The sequence below is a fragment of the Balearica regulorum genome, chromosome 8 (assembly GCF_011004875.1).
Source record: "Balearica regulorum gibbericeps isolate bBalReg1 chromosome 8, bBalReg1.pri, whole genome shotgun sequence".
Classification (NCBI taxonomy): Eukaryota; Metazoa; Chordata; class Aves; order Gruiformes; family Gruidae; genus Balearica; species Balearica regulorum.
Window position 1 is genome coordinate 20,508,018 of NC_046191.1, and position 27,451 is coordinate 20,535,468.

A 27,451-nucleotide genomic window follows, 5' to 3' on the forward strand; every position below is an offset into this window, starting at 1 on the left:
AAATGGTGGCATAAAACTGAAACCATAGAAAGAAAAAGCTATTAATGTGTACTGCGTAGTTAACTTTTATTACGCGCCAAGATGAACAATCTTAAAATATTTTATTTTACCTGCATATACATACTTGTTGCTGAACATTTCTTTTCCAGTAAATGTCTGTTTACCAGACATGATCGGTATGAACAACTGCAACACATTATGCTGCAAGCACCTATCCAAAGGCAAAGCAGCCCACAGGATCTGCACATTTAACCCAAACATTTAACCATGTAGGCCACAGAAATATGCTTCCCTGAGTTTTTTACATTCCCCTTTCCTGAAAGCTTCTTAGTGCATTCAAATACAATTGCAAGAATAAGTACAGGTTGCCATTGCTTTTTTAAAAAAATCACAGTTTTCTTTCTTTCTGGGACACCCTCACTATTTCCTCCGTTGCAGTTAGGCTACTGAAGTGTCATTAAAACAGCCCAAATCTTTTAGTTTCTTTTTTAAACAGTGGCAGGTCACTGGTATTTTGGCTGAACTGACCTTCTTTGTGACATCTGTCATCCATAATGTGAATTCCAGCTGACATGCTTCCATCATAGTGAGACCGAAAATAAGGTTATCCCCAACTTGATTTCACGTCTTCATCAATTTCAAGGAAACAGAATCACTTTTACATTTTCTAAGAAAATCCTTTCTGTAGAGAATGCTTTCCATATAGAAATAAAAAGTCACCACAGATAAACAGTATTTAAAACCTTATTAACAGCCATACCATGTCATTAAAAAGTTTCAGCAAGTTAGTACTGCTGTTAATATTACTGTCCTATTTATAATCCCTTTTTATTTTACATTTTGTCTTTTGAGAAATTCAATTAAAAATCTTTCAAAGCAATAACAGTGGATTAAATGTTGTCAAACTGCAATACGAAATTACAAAATAGCGTTCTGACAACGAATTTATTAAACTTTGCATCTTAATTCATTTCTTCTTGAGTCTATGAAAAAACAGAATTCTTAAGACAAAATACCAATTAACTGTCATACCTCATTATTGTCTCTTTTTACATGTTACAAAAAATAGAATACATGAACACATAAAGGACATATGGAACTAAAGACATGGAAGAAATCCATTTAAACAGTGACATTTAATCAAACCTGAATCCCATGAGGGCAACAGAAAAGGAAATGAATGCTCTGGTGCTGGAGGAAGGTGAGTGATGTCACCAACCCAGGAGTGACCACAGTCAGCAAGCTTTTTCTGTTCAGATTTCCAGCAAAATATCTCATGCGTCAACTGTTACTTTGACGGCATCTCAGCAAAGTGTTTACTTTATGAGGAGGGGTTTAAAGAAGGAGGGAATGCAAAGAGAAAGGGAAGAGACACATATGAAACCAGGGAAGGTGAAAAACTCATCCAAAGACGTTAAAACAACAAAACCGAACTACCATAAAGGATGACACACGGCCACGATCAGTGTGGCAGCCAGGAACATAAGCCCACGAAACACACCTGGCCTGTGAACAAGCGTGCTTAGCTCTCCGTTCGCAGGAGCTGGAGGAGGCCAGCAGCCGCGTGCCTCCTCCCTGCTCATCCCAAATGCCCTCCCAGCAAAACAACACTCAACGCAGCACATCTCCGCACACGCAGAGTACCACCATCACCGCCTGAATCAAGGAATCCTTGTTTCTGAGGAGTCTGCGCCTTGTGATTGAATTTCCTGCATCTGCCTGAGCTTTTCCCTCAGCTGGACTATTAAGGCTCCTGTTCACATCCATCAGCTCGGGCGGTGGACAATGCCTCTCCCCTACCCCGCTGCCTAGTTTTATGAAACGTACAGAAATTCAGTATCTTAGAAACAGTTCCAACTCTGAGAAACACGACTGAAACAGGTCGTGTGGTTGAAACATGCCCCAAAGCACTGGAGGGCACCGACAGACACATGACAGCGAGGTCAGCTAGGACTTACCTTCTTGACATGCCAGCCAAATCAGATGGCAGTGGCCAATGCAAGAGAACCACAAGACATACAAATCCTGAAACTCCAGTGCAAACAGCAACACAAACCTCACTTCGATTATACGGGTTTACACTGGATTTTGGGTGGCAATGTTCCCACTGCTGCTACAGCACAGCGTAACACCAGCCTGCTGCACTTTGCATTAATTTGTTGCAGTAACTGATACAAAAGGGAAGAGAGACAACTAATACTGCCTGCAGGACTCAATGAATTATACTTAACCAGCATATTATTGTAGGGTGATAGTAGAATGCCACATGAACACAGATATAATCAAATTCTGTTTGGGGCATCATTTATTTAAAATACTTCAAGCTCCTTGCTGGCAGAGCAACGGCAAATTAGCATGCTATGCTGTGCACTTCAATTAAAAAGCAGCCTCATCTTTCCTATTTCCAAGGTACAGCAGAGCAAATCTAATTGTGCCATGCAGCCAGTTCTCATCTCGCAGAGTAACCAGGGCTTTTGCTGGGTTTTTTTTTTCTGTTTTGTTTCTAACAGATTTGTCGTCTTCTGAATGAGGCAATGTGGGCTTTTATAAAACTTGTCTCCTAATTGCAGGCAATAAACATGAACACAGCCAGCAGCAGAGGCTGTAGCAAGTACAGTTTACGTAAAATGAAAACAAAGATAAGAAAAGAACCACAAAGCAAGTTCATTTTACATATGATCTGAAGAGTTAAACCACCAGGATCTGAATTTCAGTGCTCACAAGAGACATACACACACTTCCTTCAATATAAACTAAAAAACCAAACAAACCCCCAAACCTATAGCTTAAATGCTGAGATAGGCAAAGGTTTTTTTATATTTTGGAGGTTAGAAGGTATGACTAATTAATGAGAAATATTTATAAGCCAGGATGTTATTAGCTTTTAAAATATTTGCTTATAGCATAAAGAATATCTGTTCTTGCACTTAAGCTGAGATCTTTGAATATGGGATTTGTTTTTTTAAAAAGTATAGAAGCATCCCCTGTGCTTTGGAAATTTAACTAATGTGTTGCTTTTGACTTGAGATCTCTCTATCATACTGATCATCTCACACCAAGTGAACAGGTGAGTCCTTGTGCTTCCTCCTATCCGCTACTCCTTTCCTATCTCTGGTATAAACAATGCAGCACCTTTGGACAGGAACTGAACAGGGCGAATCCACAGAACCACCAAAAGTCTAAATGGACTTCTGGAGGGCAGCTAGACCAAGCTGCGGCTCTGAGTGGGACAAGCGCCAGCACCAGTCGATGCAGGGGCTTTGCCTGCCCCAGCCCTGAAAACTCCAGAGATGCAGAGTACACAGCCCTGCTAGACAACAGGTTCCTCTGCTGCATCCCCTCTCGGTGAATTTTTCTCCTGATGCCCACCCTGAAAAGTTCAGCCCACAATTTGTGGCCATTTCCCCTTGCTCTATCATCTGATACCACAGAGAATCATCTTTCCCGCTTCGTAGCTACCCTTCCAGCATCTTTGTTACTACCTTTCAAGCAGGTGTAGGCTGCTCTTTTCCTCCCTCCATTGTTTTTCACTCCCCATTAGTCCAAGTAGACTCACTGAGATTTTTGAAGACATTGGATATCACTCGTCCCAGTTGGTCTTATTCTAATAATTCTAGGTATATGCAGATTACGCTTACTAGACCTGGGGTTTCATCTGAACAACAAAGAATGACACAAAACTTAGCAGGAATGCAAAATAAAACCCAGATTATTGACTCAAATCAACTATTTATTCATGCTCACCAGAGCAGCTGGAGAGACTTGTTGACTTTTGGACCAAAACCAAAAAGCCAAACACTTAAATTCATTGATTTCACATCACAGTAATGGTTCTGAATATTTAATGCCACTTTTTAGAAGGATAAATTAAAAAAAAATAAAATTAAAACATCTTTGCATGTTTTCCAGTGAAGAGACCAAAAGTGCCCCACAAATACACCACTATAAGTTAGACATTGAAATGTGAGTGCTACCATCTCAGATGATTGATTGATTATTTTCATGATTTTATGCTATAATTACTACAGTAATGAACTATAGTGGGAAAATGATACTGTTTTTTAATAATCTGCTGCTCACCATGTTGTCTTTATGTTTACTAGTAAATGTTTTGCACACTTACGTTACCTGATTCAAAGAAAATCCATGCATTAATGCTGTTAAACCTGATGATGGAAATTCTGCTACAATTTTTAATGATATCCAACTTTTATACAGTTGCAGAGTGTTATGAAAGAATACAAACCTTAACTTCATTATCATTAATCAGCATTAGTAAATATAATTGACATTTTATACAGAACCAGCTTTAAGTAACTTATTGGCAGCAATACAGATGCCTCTTAATATTACCCTCTGGCTAGCTACGCTGTTTGGGCGCCAGAGTGTCTGCACTAATGACTTGGAATTAAAATCAAATAAAAGCTGAGAACTGTAATTCAGTATAAAACAAACAGGCATGCTTAGTACCAATTCTTCATTTATATAATTTGGATATATTGGGAATTTTTAAAATTTACAGTGGGTATAAAACATTGGAAGTGTTTGAGACTAGATAACAGAATAGGATAGAGGAGAAACGAATCTGATGTTCCCAGATTTCTACTCTTACCCTTAGGCACACCATAGGAATTGAAATGAGGAGAAAAAGTAGACAGTGTAATTAACCTTTCTTTTCCCTTTTTTTTTTTTTTAAACAACAAAAAAAGGCAGAACATTTTAGACATTATAAATAGTAAAGATACACATACATGTTTTTCTACCATTATTTTTCATCTCAGCAATTTCTGTAGTTTCCTGGGGATTTAATGTGCTTAGGCATGAAAAAGGACCTAATCCTTAAAAAAATTTCCTATGAAGACATGGATTATGTTATCAAAAATATTTAAGAAAACCTGCTTCACTCTACAACCAAGAAAGCTGCTCTGTCTCTCAAAGCCTCATGCCCTGACTTCTACATATCGAGTGGTGTTTTTTTTCCAGAGAATATCTGAGCCTTCTCTTCCCCACGTCACCTATGGATGACCTATTTGACTTCAGCTCTGGGGAGAAAAACCAACAAAAACCTAGGACTAAAGCGAAAATATTTCCTAGCGCTTTCCTGTCTTATGATGGGGCCTCCAGGGAACACCACACGCGGAAGCCCCTGATGAATCTCGTTGCACGTATCATTACTTTATCCAGTTTATCCTCACCTTTTGCTTCGATAAACCACATTTAAAGCCACTGTAATTTAATTTTAGCTAACTTTGAGGAAGAACCTCAGGATGCGACCCTCTAAAGATCGCTTGTTTTATTTATTTATTTGTCTAAAGAAGTAGATTTTTTTCTGAGCTCTCATTTTGGTGAGACAGTTAAGAAAACACAAGACTATCTAAGCAAGAGTAGTATATATTAAACATTCAAAAGAATATCCATATTATATGGGGAAGAGAGAAATTTTATTATTATACAAACATATATGTATATATAATGTAATCTTCTTCTTGCTTTATAGATCTGATGTCCTCCAAGGAGAGTCACAAATCCACATGATAGCCCTGAGTGCTCAGATTTTGCATTTGGTTCTCTGATTTTACAATAGCTGAAAGATATGTAAAAACTCATGTAGCCAGACAGCTCCCTACTGACTACACATCTAAGCAACTTCACATGCATATATTATTCCAACCAGTGAAAGCTGGAAATAACATATGCCTACAAAAAAGAAAAAAAAAAAAGAAAAAAGAAAAAAAAAGCATGCTTGAAAGGAGCCTGTTTCAGCTTCCGTGTGAAACCTTCAGCACTCTCCCTCACCAAACCGCACCCTTCTACAGCATGCTGCCATCTCAGGTGGGACAACCCAAACTACTGAGCTCCGCCCCGCAGAGTGAAGGCTGGGAATTGCTTCATACACTTATAAAAAAGCTACTATAGTTCTTTGTTGCTGAATGCAAATCAGGGAAAAAATTAATAATAACTATAACCATTTTGCTAGTGTGGTCCTGGAGGGTTTTTATAATTGTCTCCCATTTTTAATCATAACTTTGGTGAATGACCACTGGCCATGAAAAGCATCCAGATTACTTTCATGAAAAATAATAATCTATAGCATGGAACAGATTGACATCATTTTGTTCACAAAAAATAATAAAATGTCCCGTGCACTGTGCCTGACAGTATTGCTATGATAAAGCTACACCTGTGGAAGTGTGTCCACAGGTGCACCAAAACAATGACAGCTCCTACTGCCTCCCTACTAAAAGTTTTAGAAAGTTAATGGTTTAGTTGTCCAACTCCACATCAGTTCTTGAAAGTTTTGTGTTTAACTGAGGAAGTGAGGATGAATTAAGAAGTCTATTAGTCCTCTCCATGGGGATCAACTGAATAGTATGTGTCAATTTTAGGGCATGTAATCACGATTCCCTCTCTACATCTCGCTCCTCTTCTTTTTCCCTCTCCCCAAAATGTAGTAAAGATGGGAAATCAAATAGCCTTCAGACTTCTGAAACTTTGATGGTCAGACTCTACAAAATTTCTCCCAGTAGCCTGTCAACCAAGATTTTTCAGATACTTCCAAGTTCACCACATTTGGGCATGTTTCAGAGCCAAAAGAAATTTCAAACCATGACCAAAACATGCAAAAATCTGAAAACTTCAAAAGGATATTAATTGCATGTTTATTTTCTTTTTGTGGGCAAAACAACACACATCCTCCTAACTGAAGTGATGGGATGCACTGATAAACTGCATTAGATTTCTACACGGCAGAGACATCAGGCACAGCTAGTTCCAACCTAAGCTGTATAAACCATCACATCTATAGGCTACAGAACACAGGCTCTTATCAGAGAAGACCTTAACTGTAGGTGGCACTACCAGAATGCATGCCCTATTCTGTGATTCTAAAATACAGTTAAGGTTCATATGCTAAAAATTGTGAAATTAAATGTGTGTATATCTCATGTCCTTCAAAATCATTATTGATATATGCAGTAGTTACCAGGTTGTGATCTAAAAGATATCTACAGGGCACTGACATGAAAACCAACAAATTCTGTCCAAGCACTTTTTGGAAATTATTTGTTTTCATCTTGTTCCTTGTCAAATACATAATACATTTTTGTTCTCAGCTAAACTAAGTATTTTGTATCTTCTCAGCTTCTGTCGTCTTTTTTTTTTTTTCTTTTTTGCTTTCAGCACTAAATATTTAAACGCATTCAACCTAAAAATCTCAAGCTCATAATCTGCTGCTTGTGTCTTTCCCCCAAGGTGTAACTAGCAATGTGGTAGTGCAGAACTGTTGAAGAGACATGAAAGAGATTGCAGTTCCAGTCCTACCTGCCCACAGGCCAGGCCCATGCCTCTCTCCCCCATACCATGAGGACATGATAAATTTAATTCCAGTGCATCTGCTCCAGCAACCTATGAAACATGCAAAAGGAAAAAAAATGCAAAATTAACTTCAAGTAATGTACTCTTTCCTGTAGCATTTACTGTTCATGTTAAATAGATTTCTTTAGACATTTGATTTTTCTTTTCTTTTCTTTTCTTTTCTTTTTTTTTTTTTTTTTTTTTTAAGAGAGAAAGCTAAGGTTATGATAGCCTAAAAAAAGAAATGTGTTGATCATCGCAGAGAAAAATTTCAAAAACTGATGTGGCTTCCCAAAATTACAAAGGAAATGAAAGTAAAAAGTAAATTAAAAAGAGACAAGCACAATAAGGAGTTGGTTCTGGAAAATGTTAAAAAATGAAATGTAATTACAGGGCCTTAGGGCAGCACTGAGAGCAAGGTCTGGTAGTCGGCATACGTAGGTGCTTCTGTGCTCTGAAGAACTGTCACTCAGTAGTAAATTTCTCCCTTCTGCTTTAATGAATTTAGTCTCTTAATTTTCTGCAGGCACCTGTACTATGCCATAGCTTTTATCATTAAATATTTTTGTTTCGGAAGTCAAACAAGAGAGTATTAAAAAATGTCTATACAAACACATTATTCATGCTAATTTCTCTTCAGCACCCTCTATTAGCCACAATTCAAAAGGCAAAGGAGCCGAGGTGCGCAAGGGCAGCAAACACACATGCTCCTCTCCCTCCCTGCTGAACTGCTCCAGCCCGAGACGAGGATCTCTCCCGGTGCCTTCCACGTGGCTGTAACTAGTATTTGGTTTTGCATTTGCATTTTGGTGCTGCTTATTGAACTGGAGTAACTTTGCCTGCTGCGTGGCCATGGTTCAGCAGCTCTCCAAGCGCGTGAGTGGGGAGAAGCCATCCATCACTTTCAGGAATCCTCCGCGTCCTGGCCAGCTCTGCAAGCCCGGCCGTGCCGCGCCGATGCTGGTGCTGTCGGCCTCTGTGACAAGCTGACCTTTCGTATGAATAGGTCGTCCTCCTGCCGAGAGGCACCGCAGTACCTTCTGGGGCGCCTGCTCTTTGGAAAGCCACATCTATTACCTTCTAGGTAGGATCCTACGCATGCGATTAAATATCACCGCTCTTCAGCTGCAGACTCCAGAGCGCCCCAAACAAGCGTGCTGCTCTCCACAGAGCGGAGACTAACAACTACTTTGTGGAAGAAAGCTCTGTCGCATACAGTACAGATTATTGAGTGCATTTAAATAACTACTTTTTTTTTCTAAAGGGTTAATACAAATACAAACACAGATTGGAAATATCTGCCTTAAAGTTGGATAGCAGCACCGCTGGATTAAAAACAAAGGAGCAAATGGCACGATGAAGCCATTCATCTTAGTCAGGTTAGAAGTGGTACTGCTCCTCTCAAGCACGGGTTCCACAAAAGATTTCATGGTCAATTAGGTAAATACAGGTATACAATGGACTAGTGTTGGTGATCACCAAGCTAATTACTAATAAAGTTTAATTTCACTTCCCTAAGTCCCCAAACTGATTATTTTCCTCATAGGTTTAAAACGGCCAAAGAAAATGGAGAAGTGTCTTCCCATGTCACCATAGGAAGGCTTAGGACACTGTGAATAAAGAAACGACGATGTCCAAACATAAATGTTCAGCCACATGAAAACACAAATTCAAAATATCCCCACCCATATCTACACATATATAAAATGTATGTACAAAAAAGAAATACATAATACTTCTAAAATATTTACCTCTGAGCTAATACTAGCAATAATGACCACGTAACTTTTAAAAATTTGTTTAAATTTGTTAAAACCTTCCTTTATTGATCTGAAACTATGCTTTTTATTTCCTCTAGATACTTTATGTGGAAAAAAACTGGTTTTATTTAAAAACAACAACTTTGTATTGCATTCAGATATAGACACCTTTCTGAATGAAATTACTGTGGTCTTAATCAGGTATTTCTTATACTATTCCCTATGGACACAGGTACATGTTTTTAAACAGTTTTTTTCCTTCAAACTGAATCAAAATTTCAGGTGCATAGTCTGTTTGCATTTGTGTAAAATTGGATTTATATTATAGGAAGCCTGCTGACTGCTATTATATATGCTGGCTTTCTCTGCTATCATTTTTGAAAGTCTGTATTAAAACTAGAATAGCATTAAATGAGCCTTTTATACTTTAAATATTCAAGAGTTTTATATTCAAAATTTCTTCTGGTGCTGTCAAACTAGTGTGCCTGTAGGCAAGGTAAGATCAAGTTAGGCTCTCAAAGGTAGAATTAAATTTTATCAGGGCATCCGTCATAATATACAGTTTGCTTAAAATGCAAATAAAAAGTATATAGATTCAAAGACTAAAGGCTTTCCAGGTACTGCTTAAAAATCCAAGGGACCATTTTTATGGAACAGATTTCCTTTAAATTTACATTTCCATCATTTTAATGAAAACACAGAACAAACAAATTATAATGGACACGCTTTAAATTCTCATTTTTCACTTTGAATCTTTTTTTTTCAAAAAATTCCTTATTGCAGCTCTTGTTTTTAAGGAGAATAAAAAAAGATGCAGAAACACATTTAGGAAACCATTACCTCAGCCATTTTTGAGAGTTCAGTCCAGTCCTCCCTACTATAGCTGCACATGACACTGGCAATCAGAATCTGAAAAGAATATACATGCAATCGTTTTAAGTAATGTTACAGATTTAGTAATATAGTACGTTGCTGTGACTCCAGACAGTAACTACCACTACCTGCACATGGGAACTACCAGCTGTATACTACTAGCACGTACAGTGAAATAGAGCTGCGTATTTCACTGGGGCTGAGAAACGGCATACAAAGCCGTCTATTTTATCCCTACTTTTTAAGTCATTAAGGAAAACCAGCAGGTCTAGTCCGACACGCAGAGGACTTTGCACTCTCTTTGGCATGCGATAAAGCGAGAACCAAGGTTGTCCTAGACAGAGCCCACCACGACAAGTGTCAAACGCACGTGTTGCTGAGGTCAGAGGAATTAAGTTATTTACCATTTATACAACGCCAGAAGTACTTGGGGATCTTTAGAGACAGGTAAGACACGGGTGCAAGAGTTTACAGGCTAATGTGGCCGCACAGGAACACAATATTCCAGCTGAAACCAGCCCCCCGGAATCTCACACTGTGCGGGTCAAGGACAGCCACAGGCAGCCGGCCGCGTTTTGCGTGGGGGCAGCTCGGAGGAGACTCGTAGGATGTGGGGAATATCTGGGAGGACTGGGAGAGTGACACAGGGAAATTCCAGCTTTTGTTTTCCCATGATACACATTTTATTTGCGATTTGGCCCCAGCTGCCCAAGCGCTGCTTCTGTGTGTTGCCTCCCACTGCACAGAGTACCCCTCAGGTCCAGGTTCTGCCTGTAGCTGCTGCTGCCTCTAATATCTTTATTGAGGTTCAAGTTTTTAGATAAAATAAGTTCTGATAAGATTCTTCTGGGAGGGCAGCTACACACCCCCCCCTTTCCAGTTGCATACAGTGCTATTTACTGTTAACCAAATGTTAAGTTACTCCTCTGGTCGGTGTCCAGTTCAAGTAACAATGTTCATTTCTATTTAAGACTAAAACAAAATCACTTGTTCTGGACCCATCAAAGATCATCAGACACTGAAACTCGGAAGTTGATATATTCGTGGTGAGGTCAGCAGAGAATTTAGCCCAGGAACTCCTGCATGGAGGACTTCTTAGAAGGACGAGGTTTGCAGGAAAAAAGCAACAGACCTATACTGAGCAGCTAAAAGGTTAAATCAGAAAATCACAGAACTTAGGAGCACACAATCAGCTCAGTCTGTGTTCAAAGGAAACGCCAGGAGAGGAGAACAGAAAAACATCTGGCCACGCTCTTGTGTATTTGGCCATCTTATGGGAAATGTATGAAAGTTTCACATGTACGTTTGAATCACAGATAGGATGAAATTTGGTTTTAATCTTTTTTGCTTTCCAAACAAGTTTTACTGACAGCATTAATACCTGAGATGAGCTTAATCTGTCACTCCCAGTCAGCATAACGCTTCTCTCGTAACACTGAGGGTTAATGATTCATTCATATACGAAAATATATGGCATGGTGTAGAAGAATTGTCCCATATGCACAATTGTTGGAAATTGTAAACTCCCAAATTATCTCCATAAGAAGGATGAAATATTTAGTAGCTTTAGAAGGGAGGGAAATATACTTTAAAAAGGAAGGCAGCTATAGAGAACATTAGACATTGTGAGGTTACAATTTATTCATTTAAAAGGACAATACCACTTATCATCATCATTACTTCCATTGTTTTGCTCTGATGAACCTCTACCTATCAATCTACCACCCACCTACCTGCAGACTACCTACCCATCCACCTTCTGGCTGGTGTTTGCAAGACGGGAGCCTTTCGAGAAGGAACGCGTTTGATGAAGTGCCTGCCTTGCCTGCAGGTGCCCATTTGTGTGCACTTCTGGCATAAATATAAGACCAAGCTTTTCATTAAACGCACACAATCATTACTGGCCACGCTTTTATTCCCCCTTTGACAGAGGAAAAAACCTCTTTCCTATACCATACTTTTTTTCTATTGTGAAAAACCTTATATAGCTCTAGAGGTCAAATGTTTATGGAACAAAATTTGCTCTATGTTCTATTCGAATACTCAAGATAATTTGAGTACTGAGGAAATAAATATAAATCTCTTTTAAAAGACTCTAATATTTTTAAAACCACAAATTGTGAAAAATCAGTTTAAGAAAATATATATGAGAAAAAAATTAGAGTAAGAAGCTAGTTAAAATATGCGCTAACTAGAAGTTAACTAGAAACTGTATCTTGTCAAAGTCACACTTTTTATAAACTAACTAAAGCAAAAAAACCCCAAACCAGCTCAGACACTGACAACATGATAAGGATTATTCACAGTTGCAGTCACAATCCAAAGTGTATCAGAAATCTACACAATTCAGCTTTAAAATAAACCAAATTTTTCAGCAGGGAAAGCTGTACGACACAAGGGCGGCTGACTATATTCACAAGCAGCTGAGTTAGGTTATGTCAAGTGTTATTAATGAAATTTGAAAATTCTGCTGGGAGTGTACAAAAGAGGAGGAACAAGATCTACGATGTTTCAAAGAGCTGTTAATTAGAGACAAGATGTTTATTTAATATTGATTAAGTTTAGTATTCACATTTAAAATTAAGTACATACTTTTGACAGAAGCAGTGGTTTGCAATAACAAAAATAACTGAAAGCAAAAATTACATTTCTGCTGTGACTGTTCACATAAAAACCATGATCTCAGAGGGAATAATGAAAATATAAAAATAGTAGAGATTTTATTCTCCTTTTTTCCCCAGTGCTCTCTTCTAACTTGAAATTAAACTTAATTCCTAGGTGGAAACAGATCCTCCAGCACTTCATGTTAACAAAATTGTCCTTCCTCAAGTGACTTTTCTTCCCCAAAATGCCTCTATGGTCTTTTCATTTGGAATCAGTACCCATAAAAAAAAAATTAAAAAAAAAAAATTATCGTATGTGGACATTTAGGGGCACTAGCTGTGATGTTTGAGGTTTGAATCTACTCCTAAAATCTCACACGGGAATTTATAAAGAAAACTTAGAATATTATCTCCTATTACCTAGAAAGAGAATAGCAAGAAAGAAGAATAACAAGTGATAAAAATCAGAGTTTTTATTGGAAAGTAATAAACAGAAATTGTACCAAATTTCAGTGCCTCGGCCTCTTCTCACTATTTTTTTTAATTCCTTTTTTTTTTTTACATCTTTGGTGCCTACAATGTCTTGTACCACATTACCACCCCTGCAACTTTAACAGCCCCAAACAGTCGGTATCTCACAAAAGTGGAGCGCACGGCCCAGCCCAGGAGCATCCCCGGAGAGCACCTCCTTCCTCTTGACTCCTGAAATTTGCAGTGGCAACCTGACACGAGTTTAATTATTGTTTGAACCACAAGTGCGAGGCTGCACCGCACTTGCCCGGCTTACAAAAGTAGACTACTGACAGATCTTACAATAAAGCTGCTGCTAAAGCCCCGTAAGCGGTAAATGAAGGCTGACTACATTGCAGCTTTGTCATAGCGTGAGCGAGGGCTGCCCGCGCACGACTGAAGCACAGTGGGATCCCCAGCCCATTCCTTACTCCAGATGAGAAGCGTAGCTGGCACATGCTGTTCCCCCTCCTTCGCCCAAACGGCTGTTTTGCCCGTTGTGCAGAGATCCTGCCTACCCTGCCCCGCGTCCGGGAGCGTGGCAGCCCTGTGGACACCGCTCCCTCCCCGACGATCGCTGTGACAGATGTCGCTAGACAAGGTCTTTATGCCCTGACGTTACACAAGGTGATAGACAGTTTCTCCAAATGCTTATAAAGGAAGAAGCGCATGTTTGTAACATCAGACACTGTTCTGTGTACAGAATTTTCTTGATCATCCATGGAAGAACGTGGTCTACAATAAAACTTTTTTTTTGTTGGAGGGAGGGGAGATGGAAAAGGGAGGATATGTAATGTACCATTTAGGACACTGATTATAAGATGAATATACCATAGCTAAAGCACTTAGTAAAAAGCTACATTTCACACAATTCTGTAACTAATGCATTAGTAGTTGTTCTACTTAAAAGGACACTGACAAGGTACTTCTCATAATCCTTAAAATATTTTTTCTCCCTGTTTATAATAATCCCCTGGAAGCTTAAACTAGAATCTATTTCCCTTGCGAATTTTTTTTTTCTCTTCCATTATCTCTGCGTGGATGTCTCATGAATGCAATAGCATTAAAAGAAATAAAAAGGATGAAGTTTGCCACTATGTATGTTTTCAAGTGATCTTTCTTCCCTAACACACGGAATTCACTGCAAGAGGTTGCAAAACAAAAGGAAGGACAAAAAAATAACTGGGCCTACTTTGGGTCAGACAATCCTGAGCACATCTATTTAAAGCCAGACAGCAGTAAAACTCTAGGTAGACAATTACCATTTGTCCTGTACTGCTCTGCAGGGAATAAGGGAGTTTCAGTACACTCAAAGAGCCTGAAAAAAATCTCATGGGGCTGGATTTAAATGTGAACACCGTCAATTCCTGCAAATTTAACAAAACTTCCCAACAGACACAATGGAATCACAGTCCTCTACTCTCATGCCTGTAATAACCGTATTTATTTTGGTCATATAACACAGGCCATAACCCGTATCTGTTCCTAACCCGTTCTTCCAGGTCTGTGCATAATCTCCCTGCACTTCAGGAAATTCAGCCAGCCATATAATTTCTGCTTTCTCTTCCGTGCCTGTCCCTTCTCGTTGCTGCACCAGGCTTGAGAACAGGTCTGCACCAAGTGTTCACAGATGCTCCGTTTAGACACTGCTGCTGGCCTCAACCTGCAACCCCTTCTGCTTTCTCAAACACTTGCAAAAATCCCCAGGACACTATTTTTGATGTGCACAGCCCTTGCAGAAATAGAAATAGATCCTTAACATCGCCTTTAAGAGATCATTCCCCTCATAGTTGCAAAATCAAGAGGAGCTTTCAAGAAGGCTGAAGGACTGGGTTTGTATCAGCTACCTGTTTGGGAAGTAGAGATATGGAACAGGATAACTGCTGCAGCTAGAGAGTGTGCAGAGATTGAAGACTACATTAAGAACCAGATTTCAAATACCCACAATATTATTCTTGATCAATCTAAACTTCAGAAGGCATTTGGATTGAGGAAAGACCTCAATCTTCCTTTCAAGACATGTTTCTTCTTCCCGAACAACACAGTGTAGCCTTGCTACCGAACCTGCTTAGTCTAAACCAACTCAAACGGTTTTAACCAAAATTCCTCAGGAAGCATTTATAGATACATTGAAGATACATTCTAAAACAATGGCAAAAATAACATATTTAGTTCATCGCTCACCAGTGGAAAAGACACCTACATCTATTCAATCCCCTTAAGACAGGAGAAGTCAGCAGCTGAATCATTATTTCACTGCCTTAAAATACCCCCGTGTGTCTCAGCGAGGGGTATGGGTACTCAGCTCGGATCCACCCCATCTCTCACCCGCACGCTGCAACAAGCGGACACAGCCAGAGCATCTCCTGAAGGTCTGGCACATGGTACCCACAGGACCGCGTGGGACACCAGGTGCTCGCGGAAAAGTTAAAGAACAGTTTACTGAGCACTCCTCGGCTATTTCAATGACACGATAAACAATTTTGTAAATAACTGAAAAACACACATGCTGCATTATAGATTTCCCATAGATTTTTCATGCATGAAAGAATGAAACATATGGACCATAGGTCAGATCCTGCCCTACCCAATAGCTCTTAGATGCAGCCTCAGCAGCAAAGAGCGAGCAGCACAGGAATAGACAGCAGCACCACAGGACTGTTTGGGTTGGTACAGATTTTCCACCTTATCGAGACTTGCACCACTAGCCTGCCTCTTACAACGTCAGGTTCAGACAAGTCACAGCTATGCCACATCTTGCCAGCAGAAAGATTCTTGGAGGCTCACTGCCACTCAGTGCCGCTTGTGGCAGTCCTCTCTGCTTTTCCAAATGGCCGCTGGCTGATGAAATGATCATCCTCAAAATCATCCAGCAGGAATTACCAAGGTACGGAACATTTCTAACACCCACCTCACAAGATAAGAGTATGTCTGCAGCAAATACACTGTATTGCACAAACACATGTAAATGTGCAGCACTGAAAAACAACGAGAGTACAAGGATTTATCGTTGTAAAAACAACCCTCTAGAAAACAGCCTGATTTTGATGCCTTGTAGACCCAACCAGGTTTCTCTTTTTCTGTACTTTCTTGTTATAATTTTTGATTTGTTGCAGAACTGAAATAAAAATAAGCTTCTTATTAAAAACTACCTAGAACATCAAATCCCATGCAATAAGAAAGTTAACAATTGTAAACCCTGTCATGTCTCTGAGAAGCAGAGGAATTATCTTGTTATCAATTTAATAATGGAACATTGAAGTAAATGATGCCATCCACTGACACCAGTAACACTGTCTCTCCTGGGAAATTCATGTTGGTAAGAACTGTCAATCTAGATGGATATGGACATATTAAACACTGTACCTTCAGTCCATAAATCTATTCTTCCTATGCTGCCTTAATAAAAAGATTCTGCATGATGATAAAGAAAAGCAATGCAGAATGTCTTGACATTGCTGACCTATAATTCTGCTTCTCTTCTCTCTTTTTTCAGGGAGTGGAGAGTAAAGAATTTCAGAATCTCTAACCGTCCATTGTTTTCCTCCTTAACTTGCACTTAAAATACATTTAAGATAATTTGAGTAAATTAAAATGAGACAAGTACAGGATATTAGTATGTTTATTATTTAGCTGTCTTTCTGTAGCAAACCTTCCAAATAAAGCTCTATCTATACCTTGTTACTTTATATTGAGATCTCCAGTTTGTTCTTCAAAGTGAAGTGGACATGAGATACGACAGATCGACACAAAAACAGGCCAAACATTATCAGCACACAAATAAGTCTAGAGAAGCTGATGATAGGAGTTTGAAAATATTACCATTTGCTCACCCTACCACACACACAAAATCAGCACGAGCAGAAAACAACAAAGATTCAGTTCTCAGGCTAAACAGAGATGCTTATTTCAAAAGCAGTTATTTTCACATGATGACTCTACTTCTATCAATAAGATTCCATCTACTTAATGAGATTATTTGATGGATGTCAGTGAGTACACTGGGCTATAGCTTCAAATTAAGGCCTAGAGTTGTTAGGATCTAACATCCTCAGAAAAATAAACCCCAAGGGTTATGAATAAACCCATTTCTTTTTAAAATAACAGAATGCTGTGGCTGTGACAGGAGCACAAAGCTAAAGAGATTGCTCTTTAGGACTGGCTGCACCTGTAGGAAAACATGGGAGCAGCTTGGTGTTGTAAACGCTCTTCTGCCATGTGAGACTCCGCATCGTATCAGCCACCATCAGGGCAAGAGTTGAGCTACCATGCCCTTGGCCCTGCTTGTACACCTAAATGTGTACGCACAGATCACGCACATGGAAAGTGTGGGTAAATGAAAAGCTAACTTTCCATCAAAACATGTAACAAGAGTCCTACCAACCTGCACTGAAAGCAAAATGGATGGACAGTAAAACAAGAGACCTTCTGATGCACCCGCATCTCCTATGCTTCAGGGCACTCTCTAATTAAGATGTGGTAATTCCTGAAGAGTGAAAAAGAGGCCATGGAACATGAGATCCCCAAAACAGATGTTTAACGAAAGAAAATATAGCACTTGTACGAAACACTTCAGGGAAACTCAAATATTTCACATGATCAGAAAAAGCATGTCCATTTTATGACAGACTGTTAAAAATTTCAGTGCTTCAGGTAAACCCGTCAATTTCCATTGAAAATTACCCATGCAGCTGCAGACTTCCCTGGAAATTTGACAGAATCTTTGGGATTTTATTTTGCAGAGGACACCTATCCTAATTCAACCTTTAGTCTCTTTGGTAATGAGTGAAAACAAATACACAGGTGAATGGAAATGAGCATCACTGGAAGGAAAAACACAAGTTAACAAAGGCTGAATCCAAGAGAAGAATGAAGACAGATAGTAGTTTTCAGCAGTACTCCTTCCAAACAATACCTGCAAGCCCTTGCAGATCTGCCATGCCCCTGCTGTATTTCTGCACTTTCCATATTGACTTAGTACAAAGAGAAAGCAGAGGAGGCCAATACAATATTGGAGAAGCTAGCAGAAGGATATATCTAATTCCACGATGTTTCAGACACATGCTATGACCTGTAGCAAAAGCTTTACACCAGGGTGCTGACACGTTATTGAATCTTAGGACCACATATGGAATACAAGGCTGGCAAAAGGCAACACAAATCTGTGGATTTTTTCTTCCACCTTTAGAAATTTTTCTCTCATCAAATTATCTGCCCAGATATACACTCAGTCCTTCCAAAGACAGTTCTTTGAGCACCTCGCTAATTGTTACTGTTTATTCTCCCAACAGCAGAGGCAACTCTCTGCAGGGTGCCCCTCTGAGAGGGGAAGCCAACTGGGGTCTGGTGTGTGCAGGGGCCGTAGGCTGCTCCTGTGGTGGCAACGAGCAGCCGCTGACTGAAAGGAACCCTGAGATCCCTTCCAGTCCCTGACTGCTTCTAGATACATGCAGATATATTTCCTCAGTCACTTAGCAGCAAAGCTGCTTAACTTATCAGAAAAGAAATTCAGCAGAAAATAAAAAGAGACAAAATGCACACTGAATAACTTTATTAGAGTTCCCTAACTCCTGCATTCAGTCAGCCAGCAATTCCCCAGGTCAAATCTGTCTCTTCGCATCCCCGAGAAGTCCATCCTATCTCTTCCCTTGTTCCATCACCCCCCAGGGCTTCTTTTAATTCACTTCCTTGGATTTGAAGGCTCAAGAAAACTATCAGTATTGGTGCCGGTAGAGGACAAAAATGTAGCTCAGCGAGGAGGGAGGAAAAACCCTCCCTTTTACACTTTAGAGCCCTGTGATCTGCTTCACCATGTGACATTGCTGATGCCAAAGCAATGCTTGGGAGGAGTAAGTGATTTTGTCAGCCTGGTTGCATCCTCCACAACTCACCCACTCTCTCTGTGCACCATTATCCTCGTAGTGATATACTGAAAAGCACTGATAATCTACCTGATTTTGCACAAACAGCTCTTAGGTTAGGCTGCTCCAACAGATGAGGATATGGCCATTAAGAAGGTGTGTGGGAACAGGCTATAAGGCTTGTTGTTTCTTCGGGAAATTATCGGAGGGCTTTACACGCCAGCTGCATGGGGGAGACCTATCAGTCGCTTAATGCTGTTCTCTCCTGTCTGGTCTAGGTATCTGACTTCACAAAGAGGAGAGCTTCCTCGTACTCCAAAACCTGCTTGATTAATGGGACAAGTTCACCTCATGACAGGAGACAATCTGCAAATGTTCACAGGGCTGGAAACACAGGATCTTTTCAAAGGCCAGAGTAGGACCAGTGGGATCCATCCCCACCACAACTTCACTGAGCATCACTCACAAAAAGTTTTTCTGGGTTATTTTCCTTTTGGAAACACAGTAACACACACTAATAAGTGTTCTACCTCTTGATCTTCATTTTCTTGTGAAACCTTTGCCTTTCTCCTCCAGACACTAGAATGATTCTTTAGAAGAGCACTTAAGTTTCCACTTCTTTGGGCATCCTCTCCAAATCCATATAATTTTCTCTGAACGGTCTGATTTCTCAACCAATTTACTTTGAGCAGAAGGTTGGACTAGCTCACCTCACCTCTTGAGGTTCCTGCCAACCTGAATTTTCCTTTGAATCCTCCCTGCAAAAATACACGTGATCAACAAGTATTCTTGCCTCATTCTCTTCATGATCACTTCATACCCTTACATCAAGCAAAGAGCCATCTATCTTTAGCAATTCTGACATTACATCTTCCCCAGGCACAGGAACCTGCTGCAGTCTGGTACTTGTTCAAACCTGTCTTTTATATCAGTATTTTGCCTTCTGTTCTCTCATGCAAACGTCAAGCTACCATCTTTGCTCCCTTTTGAGATCTGGTTCATCACTGAATCTGCTGTCTCTTCCTGTGATCTTGCAGGGCCAGTGTGTTTATTTTTCTTCATTTTTACCTACCTTCAGACTTCGGTCTCCCCCTTCATCACGTACTAAAGCAGTCTTCGGTTCTACTTTTTCTGCCACTATCTGAGCTCGTACAGCTCTGCTTTTCAATAAGACTCAGTTGTTAATTAGAGACAGATCAGACCCACAGCCCAGCAGCAGCCCATCTCCTCAACTACAACATGCCATCCACCTCCCTCATACACAACGCACAAACCTCAAACTGCAACAAAGCCAAATACCAGAAGTACTCACACACATTCGCTGATTCCTACTCAGCTTTCACCTCTCCAAATGAATCAGAGCCCTCCCGACCTGGTGGAAGACCACTTTTTCTCGTTAGACCCATGTTAATGGGAGCCTTAGGCTCATTTAATGATAAACCTCTATCAACAGTAGCATTTCTTATACAAAATTAATTCTTGTTGCACTTTTCAAATTATTAGCAATGAATTAGCACTCGATAGCTTCTTGCTGGTAACATATTTTAGAAATTTTTAAATGGGGAAAGAAAGATAAGAAGGAGAGGCAAGCAAGAAACACGCTTTGTGGACTATACAAAAACTTTCAAAAATAAATATTTTCATTTGGAAAAAATGTTTCATATATAAATATTTCTATAGAGAAAATTACATTAAAATAGTCCCTTAGCAAAGAAAGAAACTCTAAGTCAGACACAGAACTTTTCAAGAAGCGAAGATGAAAATCCATGTTTTCTGTTGAACTCGATCTCTTCATATAACCTTCCTATTATCCCCTGCTATCTTCCCGCTGGGACAAAAATTGAGTGGACAACAGTGCCATGATGCACCAAACCTCACGATAGCAGGTCTTCAGTGCTCCCATCTGAGATATGATCAGAAAATCTCATGAGTGGGTAACTTTATTTTTTCTACATGCAGACATTATCATTTACTGAAGTAGCTAGCTGTTATGTCTGATGACCCAAATAGTTTTTTGGCTATACTCCAGCAGCAAAGAAGATACAAAATTAAGGGCTGGAAGTTGGCAGCTACCTTCTGACTGATCTTTCCTCCTCAACTGCCAGTTCCACCCACCTCTTCATCTTTCAGGGAAGCTTCTCTGAAGATGCTGAGAAACTGAAAGAGGCCCTACTATTTTCACTAAATATTTGGATGTTTAATAAAATTGTTACCTAACTTGTTCAGCATACTGCTATGTGATTGGACATTTCAAAATTAAAATGCATTGAATGGTCTATAGGATTATAGTCTCATTCAAATGAGAGCACTGTAAGACCAATTGCTATCTAATGTCGGAGAGATTTTATCAATGACCCAGCAGTGAGCATGTGTGTTCCCAAAAAGATAAACTGAACATAAATCACATGAAATGTGGATGCCTTGGGATAAATCAGAGGCAGAAATCCTTCTAGGAACTAGAGGGGTGCTGGCAGTACATCGGGGAAAATGCAAATGCGACTTATCTTCATTTTTAATGCCCACTCTTTACCCTGAGATACCATACTGCTCACAGGTAAGAATTTGGGGTACCTATAAAATTCACACAACCTCTACATACTCTCACCTGAGCTGTTGTTAACTTAAATGAAACATTCTGCAAGTGTATTAAGATTTTAATATGGAGGTATATCTCGCATAAATGGCTAGGTGGCCAAGAATGGTGTGGCTAAGAATAAGTCTATCAGATTCTAACACTGTAGGACAAGCACCACAGATTTTTAGAAATGGTACCCTGAAATTTAGGAATAGAACTGCAATACCATTTTTTTCCAAACCTAAGACCTTAATTAGCTGTTATGTATAGGCAGAAACAATCAACATAACTACAATTTTATAACAAAAATGTTAAACATAAAAAGAATTAGAAGAAAATTAAACTTGAAATAAATTAAGAACCCTGTGCTTAAACAATATGGGAAAGATGTAAAAACAAACCAGCAAAAAAGCATTCTTCCAGGGAATCGTGAGACTGGCAGGTGCAGCGGCAGGCAATGGGACAGAAAAGTACTCTGTTGGTTTCTTTGAGTTTACGTTTAACTTTCCTGGCTCATAACAAAGGATGTATTTAGGTCTCCTTGAAAGAAGCCTTTGCAATATTTATTTAGGTTTAAGTGTTCAGTAAATAAGTACTTACTGTCACATTTTTCCTTCAACAATTAAAAGAATATACCACCTCCACTAGATATGCATACAAGGCTTAGGCACACAAACAAGTTACTGCTGATTTATGAGTTATCACCCATCAGCACACCTGCAGCAATTGGCTGCTTCAGTGCTCTTTCAAACCCCATAAAATACCAGGTAAGTCCAGTTTGCTACATCCAAAATTAAAGAAATTCATATTAACTTGAATTAGCTTGTATTTGGTGCAAGTTACAAATATGCAGATGGGTAGTTACCATACTGACACACAGTAATCTGCTATCCCACAGTAATTTGTTGGCATGTCTGTGGTCCCCTAACAGTGTATCAGACTAATACTACATGAAGAGAGAAAGAGTTCTGCTTCTTGGGTTCTGCTGGCCACCTGATTTTGCATGTTTAGCAGTTGCTACTTAACCTTAATAGCAAGTACAGTTCATTAGTTTCAACTAGAATATAAAAAAGGAATTAAAACATAAAAGCAGGGTGAACTGAGATCTAGAATATGGGAATGTGACAGATACAAGAAGTTTTGTGAAGACGACTATGTAAAAGTTTATGATCACAGTTCTGAAAGTCAATGTGCATCAAAAGTTCAGAAGCTACCAGCAGCCTTGAGGGTGTACATTAAGATCAGTTCAGAGCCCACTAAGAATTCTTCTAATCTACATGTTCCTCTCAGTGGATAAGGAAAAAAACCATCTTGGAACACTTCAGTCCCACATTTTGCTCTGAATTTGAGATGTTTCCATAGCCCCCCTCCCCAGAAAGCACAGGAGACTGGGATATAGTCCAGCTGCTGTCAATCAGACCGAAGAGCTGGCTCCAATTGTGATAGATTCAAGCGTGTGCCTCTGCCTTTCTTGTCTAAGCTAGAACTTGTCTGCATAGAGCCAGCTCTCCTACTATCGGCAGAGTTCATGTTGGTAAAGTAAGCTCTTTACTTGCTCCTGAACAAAAATAAACTGTTTGATGGTATAACTGCATCTACTCTAGGGTTCTGCCAGGACAGCAGTTAGATGCGATTTTATTTTTAGTATTCCTAGCCTACATAAGTGTGTGAGGAAGGCTTTTAAATATAGACCTAGCCTTCATATTTTTCTTCATTAGAACTCTAGCAGAATGCCTAAAAAGTAAACCACATCACAGAAATTAAGTGCAGAATATGGGCTACAGCATATACTTAATACTTTTATCAGGTATAAATTTGCTTGCTTATTATTATTGTAATACACATTACTTCGAAGAAGCAAAATTATCTAAATCACATACACTCAGTGCCTCATAGAAGACTAAAATCGTATCACAGCCAGTATAAATGAATGTTAAAGCTACTGTCCATTTTAAAAGATCAAATTTTGTAATTTACCCAATTGCCTATGACAAACACGAAATGGAAACTGGGGAGAAGTATTTGGGGATAAATGTTTTGCACAGGTAATAAGGCTAGCAGAATTTTGTCATTCTTACAAACTTTGGATTTTAATTTTGATGGATCATTGACTGCTAATAATTTTAAAATTTTGCCATTTGGGGCTTTATTTTTTAACATTGCCACAAGGTCATTTTCTCCCCATCCAATGGCAACTTCTGCATCCTAATATTAGAACAATAACCACCCAGAAAAGGGCATTTCCCAGGGAGTAATGACTGGCTGGGAGGAGTTGATGGCCCGAGGCACTGCTGAGGGCCATTAACCCTGGCTGGTTATTAATCGCCAGGAAATGCCCTGCACCAAGGTTGTTATTGCTATTTTAAGCACAGATTGGCGGCGGGGGGGGAGGTGCTTGGAATGGACATCTTAGTGTACAGATTTCTTTAACGCATGATGCCACTTCCTTTGTTGCAGTTTACGGAGGACATTTCTAGAAAGAATGGCTGCTCTGCCTGATACCCAGCCGGATTTCACAGATCATTTTGCAGCACTCTATTGTGCACACAGTAACTTACCAAACTGAGAAAACAGTTGGGGATTTTAAGAGCTTTTCTTTTCTCTCTAAATAATAGTCTGCATGGAAAAAATAAAAGGAAATTCAAACCTTAATAGGATGAACAAAAATATGCAACTCTTCATGTCACTGTCAGCAGAATTATATTCTGGAAATATCTTTTTAATCACACTGTCTTTATGTTTAGTGCATTTCCTTTGTCGATACTCCTGCTTAATGACCATTCACATATCTCTTCAAAAAAGGAATTTTTAACAGCAACAGCCAAAGCACATCCTGAACCAACTTCAGCTGATGCTAGCCATTAAGGAGTTTGTCTTTTCCAATAATCAAGCAGATTGGGTCATTTTCTAGGAGATGGTTGATGAAGTATTTCAGAAACTGCTTTAATTTTCTCCTAGTTCTTACCCTAAAGCTAAAGTTTTAAAGATGTGCTCATAGTTCTCACAAAACTGTGAAAATTGTTCTTTTCTTGCAGGGATCAATAACTCACTCTCCAAATCAAAAGGATATTCTTAGCGTACGTACAAATAGTCCTCTGCCTTACTGAACTACTTACTATTTGTCAAACCTTATCTGTGAAAGTAAAACAAACAAAATAAGTCATGGCTTTATATGATGCATAGGAAGAAAGCACGGTTCTGCACTAAACTAGTTTGACAGGTTTCTCAACAAAGCTGTAGTTTCCAAGTGCAAAACATCAAAGATCTTCTCGCATTTCTCCTCAAGGTCCTAATTTGTTACCACAAATATGTACGTTTGAATCATAGATTGATTGTAAAAATCTCACTGAATTTACCATGTGGTTCTATTTTCAGTTACAATTTGCATTTTCCAGCAAAAGATATGTGCTTTCTTAAAACAAAATTCCCTCAAATTGATGGCCAGAGTGTGTGTTTCCACCTCTTTGCCAGACTAATAACCATATTCTTAAAAAATTAATAAGAACAAAATCACCAAAATTAGTATTGTAGCAGTTGGGACCAATCAGTATGACAGGTACTGCATCATCCTTTGAACATGCATGAACAAACATTGTCTCTGGATAAATTTTTAGCAGACTTTCTTGTGTTTCTATATATGGGATCATCTGCGGTGACCCTCTGGAAATGCAGCCTTTCAAATCTCAGTAAATTGAAGACAGCACTTGAATTACAAAACCCTTAGCACATAATTTCAAACTAGTATAAAATACATCTTCATCTCAGCTTGAGTTCAAGCAATGTAGTTACATGCTAATCAGGTTGTCAAAATGTAGTACAGGCACAATGGTCCAAAGGTTGAGACAGGACTGGGAGGGTTTCTGATCCTGGGTACAAATCTAATAGCTCTTCTTTGAACATTGACAATGTAAGCCCGTAGGAATGGGTGACGTAGCTCAGTACCCCTTCTCCGACACGCACCAGCAGAAGCTCTCTAGGGGAAGCTTACAGTAATATTCGCCTAGAAAACTCTCCCGGCATTTAAGAAATCTGTGGCGCAGGAATTCCCTGAGCCAGAGCTGATGCACTCCATAGCCTTCTCTAAATAATTTTTCCAGTCAGTTCTTTCTCAACCCTTATGTACCCCTGGCATCGGCAATGCCCTGTGAGAACGAGCTCCGCAGCCACAGTGGCACGTGGTGAAGTGTCTCCCACTGCTTGTTTCCACCCATCACTCTTCTGGTGCCAATCCAACTGCATCCTTGTGAGACAGAAAAATCTAACCACACAGCGTATTCAAAATGTGGGGGGAAAAAAACCCCTCAATGTGCTGGCATAATGATGGTTTTTGCTTTGTTGTCTCTTCTTTTCCCAGAAATTCTGTGTTTGGTATGCTTTATTTCAATGCTATTCAGCATTAAGCTGAGATTTTCACAGTGCTCTCTACTGTAACCCTAGTACAGTTAGCTTAGAATCAATCACTGTATATATAAATTTAGTACTGTTTTATCCCATGTGCATACAACATTTATCTTAATTTAATTTTATCTGGCAGTTCATTGGCCAGTCACTCAGTAATGTAAGATCCTTCAAAATCCTTTACAGTCAGTTCTCATCTTTATTTCCTTACAATACTTACTATTACCAGCAAACTTTACATTCTTGAAATTCTCTTTCATTTCCAGATTGTTAACAAACATTTTAAATAGCACAGAACACAGTACAGATCCCTAGGGAATTTTACTGGAGCTCTCTATCCACTGTGAAAATTGTGTATTTATTCCTTAACATTGTTCCCTGTGTTGAACTAGTTATTTATTCATGTGGCTTTCTTCCCTCTAATCTTATGGCAACTTAATTTCTTTCAAATCCTTCAGTGAGGGACCCTATCAAACACTTCCGGAAACCCAAACTCACCTTATCAGCTCAGTCTCTCTTGATGTCCTCACGGAATTTTTTTTAAGTCATAGCATACTACAAAAGGGGTTTCTTTAATCTTTTTTTCTTTTTTTTTTTTTTGTTTTTTCTTATTACTAATTCTATTTTTTAGAAGAGTTTCTACCAATTTGCATACAAGGATAGAAGATGTAAGGTCTGTAGATCCTCTGATCTCTCCCAGAAAAGAGGTGTTACACTGACAGTTCTCTGCTACTTTTCAAGCCTCAAGCGGATCTCCTGTAGCCAACACTACTATCAAAAAATGCTGATGACAGATTTTTCCTGTAATTTCTCATTTGTTTTACTAACACCTAAGCTTCAAGAAGTGAAAATTTACAGCACCATATTTTGTAGCTCCTTCCCATCTCTATTAAGATTTAGGTCATATGAGGCTTGAGCATTTTTTATGTCTTGTAGAAGAGCCTTTCACAGAAAACTTCCTTCTGTATAAGAAAATGTGATCTCAAAGACCTAATACATCAACATTTCTGTTGTTAGGCTCTGGTTTTGTTCACTTACTTTTGCAAATAGAAATTGCTGTGCCTACAGAAATGGATGGGCACTTCTGGTATAAATCAGAGTCCTTGTTGAATTCCTCCTTAGACTGCACAGAGGAAAATGCGTCCTGGTAGCTCACGAAGAGCCGAACCAGCGCCCGGAGCAATGAGGACGCCCTCGGGATGGGGGAGAGTAGAAACTTGCCTGGAATAGGCAGAGGTATGTTGTCAGGTGTCTGCTCTTCTTTCACGTCAGCTCTCCTCTCTCTTTTCTAGGAAGCATCTTTCCTTACTGTTTTTTATCCTCGCTTTTGCTTGTGGTGAAGGATGAAGAGAAAAATGGAAGGTGGTCATATGCTCCATGCTCCAAAGCCTCTTCCCTTCTACCCACCACATTAGTCACGGGAAATTGAGGAGTCCTGGTCATTCTTGCACTCCACTCTAGCTAGGGCCAAGTGGTTTAGTTCCTGGGCAAGGGAACCAGTATGTGTGTCTTAATTCC

General features: G+C 39.4%; 1 protein-coding gene across 1 annotated transcript in view; it reads right to left on the reverse strand.

Moving 5' to 3' along the window:
• DPYD (dihydropyrimidine dehydrogenase) overlaps nucleotides 1-27,451 on the reverse strand; it is a 361,699-nt gene that overhangs the window by 104,669 nt on the left and 229,579 nt on the right. Inside the window, 2 exon segments of the mRNA XM_075759993.1 lie at nucleotides 7,321-7,404; nucleotides 9,954-10,022. Of these exon segments, the coding sequence (XP_075616108.1) occupies nucleotides 7,321-7,404; nucleotides 9,954-10,022 (153 nt within the window).